We start from the raw sequence: 7,784 nt of genomic DNA, 5'->3' as shown, positions 1-7,784 counted from the left end.
GGAGGGCTGGACCCCATCCTGTCTGTTCCGACTGTCCCCGTCCCACTCCTCCTTGTCCCCATCCTGCCTGTCCCTGTCCTCATCCTCCCTGTCCCCCTCCTGCGTGTCTTTTTCCTCCCTGTCCCCATCCTGCCTGCCCCCATCCGCCTGTCCCCTTCCTCTGTCCCCCTCCCTCCCTGTCCCCATCCTCCCCCAGCCTCATCTTCCTGTCCTGACTGTCCCTATTCCCCCTGTCCCCCTCTTCCCTGTCCCTCTCTTCCTGTCCCCATCCTGTCCCAGCCTCATCTTGCTTGTCCCTGTACCCGACTGTCCCTGTCCCCATCCCGCTGTCCCCTTCTTTACCCCATCCTGCCCTAGACACATCCTGCTGGGCAGTCCCGACTGTCCCTGTCCCCATCCTCCCTGTCCTGTCCCCATCCAGCTCTAGACGCATCCTCCCTGTCCCTGTCCTGCCTGTCCCCACCCCATCCTGTCCCCATCCTCCTTTTCTCCATCCGTTGCCCTGTCCCTGTCCTTATCCTGCCCTGTTCCCCTCCTGTCTCCATCTTGTCCTCTACCCCCTCTTGTCCTGTCCCCCTCTTTTCTGCCCCCAAACTGTCCTGCACTCATCCTGCCTGTCCCATCCTCCCTGTCCCCATCCCTGTCCCCATCCTGCCTGTCCCATTCCTCCCTGTCCCATCCTCCCTGTTCCCATCCTGCCCTGTCCCACCCTCCCTGTCCCCACCGTCCCTGTCCCATCCTGTCTCCATTCTCCCTGTCCCCATCCTCCCCTGTCCCCATCCTTCCTGTCCCCATCCTCCCTGTCCCAACCTCCCTGTCCCCACCCTCCTTGTCCATCCTCCCTGTCCCATCCTGCCTGTCCCCATTCTCCCTGCCCCCATTCTCCCTGTCCCCATCCTCCCTGTCCCCATCCTACCTGTCCCCATCCTACCTGTCCATCCTGTCCCCATTCTCCCTGTCCCCGTCCTCCCTGTCCCATCCTGCCTGTCCCATCCTCCTGTCCCCATCCTCCCTGTCCCATCCTGTCCCCGTCCTCCCTGTCCCATCCCCTGTCCCATCCTCCCTGTCCCCATCCTCCTGTCCCATCCTCCCTGTCCCATCCTCCCTGGCCCATCCTCCCTGTCCCCGCCCTCCCTGTCCCATCCTGTCCCATCCTCCTGTCCCATCCTCCCTGTCCCATTCTCCTTGTCCCATCCTCTCCCTATCCCCATCTTCCTGTCCCCACCCTCCTGTCCCCATCCTCCCTGTCCCCATCCTGCCTGTCCCTGTCCCATCCATCCATGCTGTGAGGTCAGTGGGTTGGGGATGTCCTGCTGGGTTCCCACCACATTTTGGACACTTTCTCACCCTGGGAATATAAAAGAAAACCCAAACAACAAAACTTTTTTGGGTTTCTCCCAAGGCCAAGGGGCTGGGAGGGGCCTGGATGTCCCGCAGCAGTGCAGGGGGGTGGAGCTATGGTGGGTGCAGGGCTTGGGGTGTCTTGCTCCAAGATTCCCTGCTCCAAGGTCTGGGTACCGAGTTCCATGTCCCTGTCACACATCCCCATCACATCCCTGTCACTCAGCCAGTCCCATGTCCCCATCACTCAGCATGTCCTACATTCCCATTATTCCTGTCCTACATCCCATCACTCCATGCTGCACATCCCTGCACTCAGCCACATCCCATGTCCCACATCCCCATCCCTTATCCATGTCCATGTCCCCATCCCTTATCCATGTCCACGTTCCCATCCCTTATCCATGTCCCATGTCCCCATCCCTTATCCATGTCCCATGTCCCCATCCTTATCCATGTCCCCATCCCCATCCCTTATCCATGTCCCACGTCCCCATCACCACGTCCCACATCCCAATCATCCCATGTCCCCCATCCCATTTTTCAGCCACATCCCACATCCCCATCCCTTATCCATGTCCCACGTTCCCATCATTCCATGTCCCACATTGCCCATCACTTATCCATGTCCCACATTCCCATCATTCATGTCCACATCCCAATCATCCCATGTCCCCATCCCATTTCTCAGCCACATCCCACATTCCCATCACTTATCCATGTCCCACATCCCCATCATTCCATGTCCCCCATCCCCATCATCCCGTCTCCCATCCCATTTCTCAGCCACATCCCACATTCCCATCACTTATCCATGTCCTACATCCCCATCATCCCATGTCCCCCATCCCAATCATCCCATGTCCCCCATCCCATTTCTCAGCCACATCCACATCTCATCACACCCCCACCACTCCACACCCCCCCTCCCTTCACCCCGCCATTCTCCCCTCACCCCAACCCCCAGTTCTTTCCTCACACCCCCCCCCTCTCCCCCATCCCCCACGTCCCCTCCCTGTCCCCTTTGTCCACAAACCAAACCCACCACTAAACCCCACCCAGCACCCCCCCTCCCCCAAACCCGCACCTCCCCGATGCCAAACCCCATAAATACAACCCCGGGTGCCACCGTGTCCCAGCACCATGCCTGACCCACCCCTCACCCTGCTCCTGGCCCTTCTCTTGCCACCACCGTTGTCCCTGGGGACCCCCTCCCCATTTTGTCCCCTCCGGGTCCCGGCTCTGTGCGCCCAACGCACCGGGCGCTGCCGCCGCTTCTGCCACGACCACGAGACCCCAAGGGGACATTTTGGGTGTCCCCGGCGCTACAGGTGAGGCAAAATATCCCAATCCCCTCCTTCCCCCCAAAAAAACCCCCCCACACCCAATAACTCCATGATTTTTTGGGGGTTATTCTTCTCTTCCAGGTGCTGCGTGCCCACAGCGTAGCGGTGGGATGGAGCAAGGGTCGAAAATATTTGGGGACATCCCTCATCCCAGCTGGGTGGATCCTTCAGGATTTTCCTGGATTTCACCTGGTTTGGAGGATTTTATTTGGGAGAAGCATTAAGGGGGAGTTTTGGGGAAAGGGGCAGGTGGATGCTGTCACCATCAGGATGCCCCAAGCTGTCCCCTAGGAGCAGAATAAAAACACTTCCCAGGATCTGAGCGCTTTTTCCCCGTGGGACATACGGGGTGGAACTCAGCCTGAGACAGGAAAAGGGAAGACAATGGAATTAAAAAAAAACATGGTAAAAAAGGGGAATTCTGTGTCGCATGGAAGGAGGCAGAAATTGATGGAATTTTCAACCAAACCACCACTTTGGGAATTTTTCTCCAGGGGACCAACGGCTCTTGCTGGACTTTCTGCTTTTCCACTGCTTCCAGGTGTAAAAACAGTCTTTTTTTTTTTTTTTTTGGGGTGCCAGCAGCAGCATTTGGGTGCTGTGCTGGCACCCCACCCCCAGCAGATCCTCCCGTCTCCAAACATCTCTCCAGAGGTGCTTATAATATAAAAATTCCCTGATGCTGAGTCCTTGCTCATCCAAAACGTCGGCGCCGAGGTCCCGGAATCGTCGGGGTGCGGAGGGAAGAGAATCACCCTTCCGATGGGCTCCCTTTGAAAACTTTGGGAACTGGGAGCCGTCCAGGCTGAAGAGGCAGAAACAGATTTCCTGGCAGGGCTGACTTGACCCACACTCAAACAAACACCAAAAACCCCCCCGGGACACACAGCCAGGTCGGAATACCCGGCGGCCCCGCCTGAGCACCCACGGGCGCTCCCACCCTTCCCCATCCCCTGGGGTGGGGTTGAGGTAAATCCCCAAATCCTTCCTCCGGTGCCCATCGGTGGGGTGGGAGTAGAGCAACCAAGTGGGGTCCCCCCCCGGCTCCGGCGGGCGCGGCGAAGCTGACGACGCTTCTTGGCACCCCCGGGGAGGTTCCCTCAAAGCTTTGCAAGGTTTGGGGCGCCCGAACCTGGAGCCCCCGTCGGAGCTGAGGGCCACGGCCCGGCAACCCCGCGGCGCCCGCGCGTTGCAGTAGAGCCGGGCTTGGCGCCCGTCGGGCCCGGGGATCTCGGCCACTTGGCACTCCCCGGTTGGGTGCCCACCCAACGGGGAGCCCTTCGCCCACCGGCGCCCGGCGTCGTCGTCCAAGGAGTGAGGTTGGGTGCAGCAAGGAGGGGCCCTCAACCCCAAGAGCCATCGGCGGACGCGGTAGGCGTAGGCCGGGACCACCAAACGCCCCGAGGACAACTGGACCCCGTGGCCCGGCCCCACGGCGAAGGTGGCCCAGCTGGAGAGGTCGGCGCCGATGGTTTGGGCCGTCAGGTCCCGTGGGGGGGTCCAAGTGAGGCCCTCGTCTGAGGTGCTGGAGCAGCAGAGGCGGGCGGCGTTGCAGCCCCCCCAGATCTGGTGCCGCTCGGTCTGGTTCTGATCCACGCAGATGAAGAAGAGGAAAACGGTGCCGCTGGAGGCCTCGTAGAGGGGACAGGGATTCATGGTGCGGTGGCCCGGGAGCACCAAGGAGGAGAGTTCCTCCACGGGACCCCACTGAAAAAAAAAGGGGTGAGGAGTGGGACACAAAGAATCATGGAATGGGTTGGGTTGGAAGGGACCCAAAAGCTCCTCCAGTTCCAACCCCTGGATGTGCAGGGACCCCTCCCACAGCCCAGGTTGCTCCAAGCCCCATCCAACCTGGGCTGAGACACTGCCAGGGATGGGGCAGCCACAGCTTCCTTGGGCACCCTGGGACAGGGGCTCAGCACCCTCACCCCAAACAATTTCTCCCTCCCCAAGATCTCCTCTCCAGCTCCCCTCTTGCAGCTGGAAACCCTTCCCCCTCATCCCATCCCTCCAGGCCCTTGTCCCAAGTCCCTCCCCAGCTTTCCTGGAGCCCCTTCAGGCACTGGAAGCTGCTCCAAGGGCTCCCACAACCTTCTCTTCTCTCCTCTCCCCCTCTCCTTCCCCCTCCTTCTCCCTCTCCTTCTCCTCCCTCTCCTCCTCCTTCTCCCTCTCCTTCTCCTTCTCCTCCTTCTCCTTCTCCCTCTCCTCTCCTCTTCTCCAGGCTGAACAACCCCAATCCCTCAGCCTGGCTTCCCAGGGAGCTGCTCAGCCCTCTGAGCATTTCAGTGGCTCCTCTGGACACCTTCCAGGAGCTCTGTGTCCTTCTGATGCTGGGGACTCCAGAACTGGACACTGCCAGGGATGGGGCAGCCACAGCTTCCTTGGGCACCCTGGGACAGGGGCTCAGCACCCTCAAATTCAAGAATTTCTTTCTAAGATGTCATCTCAATCTCCCTTTTTTCAGTTTAAAGCCACTGGTCTCATCCCATCCCTCCAGGCCCTTGTCCCAAGTCCCTCCCCAGCTTTCCTGGAGCCCCTTCAGGCACTGGAAGCTGCTCAGCCCTCCCAGCATCTCCATGACCTCCTCTGGACTCACTCCAACACCTCCATCTCCTTCTGGGGTTTCTGGATGCAGCTCAGGACCTGGTTGATTTCTGACCACCCAACCCCCCTCCCTCCCAGTGAGTGGGGGGTGGGATGGAGATCCCAGAAGGTTCCTCCCATCCCATTTGGAATGTTTTTACCTCGACCCAGGAGCCCCGGTGGTGTCCCCGGCGCATGACCAGGAATTGGGCATCCTCATCCCGGGGGGAGGAGCGTTTCTCGGCGAAGCTCAGGAAGGTGGAGGTGGGGGGGATGTAGAGCAGGGCTGGGATGCGGTAGGTGACCCCTCCCCCCTGCCGGAACAGCGATTCCCGCAGGAAAACCCGGAGGGATCCCGGAGGTGGGGATGCTGGGGGGGTCACCCCACCACCCCCCCCTTCCCCACGCTGCTGGAAGGGTCAGACAGGAAGGGGTTTAAACGCTTAGGGGTGGGGGTGGGGGGTGTCCCCCTACCCACCCCCTCCGAGGACTCACCTTGGTGACATGCGACATGGTGCCCCCCCCCTGAGACAAACAGAAGGGGAATGGGGTGGTGAGGACCCCCCCTTTAGTGGGGTCACCCCCCACCCCCTCACTGTCCTGCTCCTCTGTGGTGTACCCGTGTCCCTCTGTCCCCCAGGGACTCCCCTCTGCCCATCACACCCCCCCCCCAGTTCCCTTTAGCACCCCCAGCCCAGGGTCCCCCTACTCGCCCCCCCCCAACCCTGATCCTCCCCCCTTTACCCCCCCCCATGCCCTTCCCCTATATCCCATGGACCCCCCAGCCGCACTCCCTGCCTGCACCAAGACCCCCTGAGACCCCCCCAATATTCGGCACCCCCCCAAACCCCTCACCCTGCCTGCACCAAGACCCCCAGAAAGCCCCCAGTACCCGGGACCCCCCCCCAAACCCCACTCCCTGCCTGCACCAAGACCCCCCGAGGCCCCCCAGTACCCGGGACCCCCCCAAACCCCACTCCCTGCCTGCACCAAGACCCCCCGAGACCCCCCCAATACCCGGGACCTCCCCTTGCACCCCCCCAGCCCCACACCCTGCCAACACCGAGCTCCCCCGTGCCCCCCCCCCACACCAGAGACACCCCAAACCCCACTCCCTCCCTGTTCCAAGCTCCCCGGAAAGCCCCAAATACCGGGACCCCCCCCTTCACCCCTCCAGCCGCACTCCCTGCCTGCACCAAGACCCCCCGAGACCTCCCCAATACCCGGAACCCCCCAAGCCCCCCCAAACCCCACTCCCTGCCTCCACAAAGACCCCCAGAAAGCCCCCGATACCTGAGACCCCCCCAAACCCCCACTCCCTGCCTACACCGAGCCCCCCCCAATACCCGGGATCCCCCCAAACTCCACTCCCTGACTACACAGAGCCCCCCCCAACACCAGGGATCCCCCCAAACCCCACTCCCTGCCTGCACCAAGACCCCCCCCGAGACCTCCCCAACACCCGGGACCCCCCCAAACCCCACTCCCTGCCTACACCGAGCCCCTCCCAATACCCGGGACCCCCCCTTGCACCCCACCAGCCGCACTCCCTGCCTGCACCAAGAACCCCCCCAAACCCCACTCCCTGCCTGCACCAACCCCCCATACCCACCCCCCCCTCCCGATCCCCCCCGGATCCCCCCTCCTGGACCCCCCCGCACCCCCCTCTCCCACCGCCTCCTCCGCTCCGCTCCGCTCCGCTCCGCCCCTTCCTGCGGAGCAGAGGGACGGGGGGGGTGTGGAATATTGGGAGGGATCCGCCCCCCCTTTGTGCTGAGCAACCCCAGAGAGGCTCCGGAACGAGTCGGGTGTCTGCGCGTCCCTTTAAAAAACAAACAAACAAACAAAAAACCCAAAACCCCGTATTCTTGTTTTTGTGGAAAACGACATTTCCCAGCATGCAAGAGGGAGGCAGAAAATGCCTTTCCTTTTCCTTTTCCTTTCCTTTTTCCTTTCCTTTTCCTTTCCTTTTTCCTTTTCCTTTCCCTTTCCTTTCCCTTTCCCCTTTCCTTCCTTTTCCTTTTCCTTTTCCTTTTCCTTTTCCTTTCCTTTCCTTTCCTTTCCTTTCCTTTCCTTTCCTTTCCTTTCCTTTCCTTTCCTTTCCTTTCCTTTCCTTTCCTTTCCTTTTTCCTTTCCTTTCCTTTCCTTTCCTTTCCTTTTTCCTTTCCTTTTTCCTTTCCTTTCCTTTCCTTTCCTTTCCTTTCCTTTCCTTTCCTTTCCTTTCCTTTCCTTTCCTTTCCTTTCCTTTCCTTTCCTTTCCTTTCCTTTCCTTTCCTTTCCTTTCCTTTCCTTTCCTTTCCTTTCCTTTCCTTTCCTTTCCCTTCCCCTTCCCCTTCCCTTTTCCCTTTTCCCTTCCCTTTCCCCCTTCCAACAAACCAAACACCCAGTGGTTGTGTCTCCAAAAAAAAGGCTTTTAAATAACCCCCTACCCCCCAATTAGACAAATAAATAAAAAAAAGAAAATAATTGGTGAATTGGTTCATGGAGAGATTTTGTTTGAGGTTTTGTTTCTCC

General features: G+C 60.0%; 1 protein-coding gene across 1 annotated transcript; it reads right to left on the bottom strand.

The window, feature by feature from the left end:
* Window positions 1-2,880: 2,880 nt before the first annotated feature.
* Window positions 2,881-5,783, bottom strand: NEU3 (neuraminidase 3). Its single transcript, XM_071734367.1, is given in 5 exon segments — window positions 2,881-3,553; window positions 3,556-3,605; window positions 3,607-4,394; window positions 5,432-5,689; window positions 5,766-5,783. Coding segments are annotated over 5 exon segments (1,521 nt in total). The 3' UTR covers window positions 2,881-3,146.
* Window positions 5,784-7,784: the final 2,001 nt, after the last annotated feature.

Source organism: Heliangelus exortis, chromosome 1 (genome assembly GCF_036169615.1).
Source record: "Heliangelus exortis chromosome 1, bHelExo1.hap1, whole genome shotgun sequence".
Taxonomy (NCBI): Eukaryota; Metazoa; Chordata; class Aves; order Apodiformes; family Trochilidae; genus Heliangelus; species Heliangelus exortis.
The sequence above is the reverse complement of the archived record's forward strand: the minus strand, read 5'-3'. Positions and strand labels throughout refer to the sequence as shown.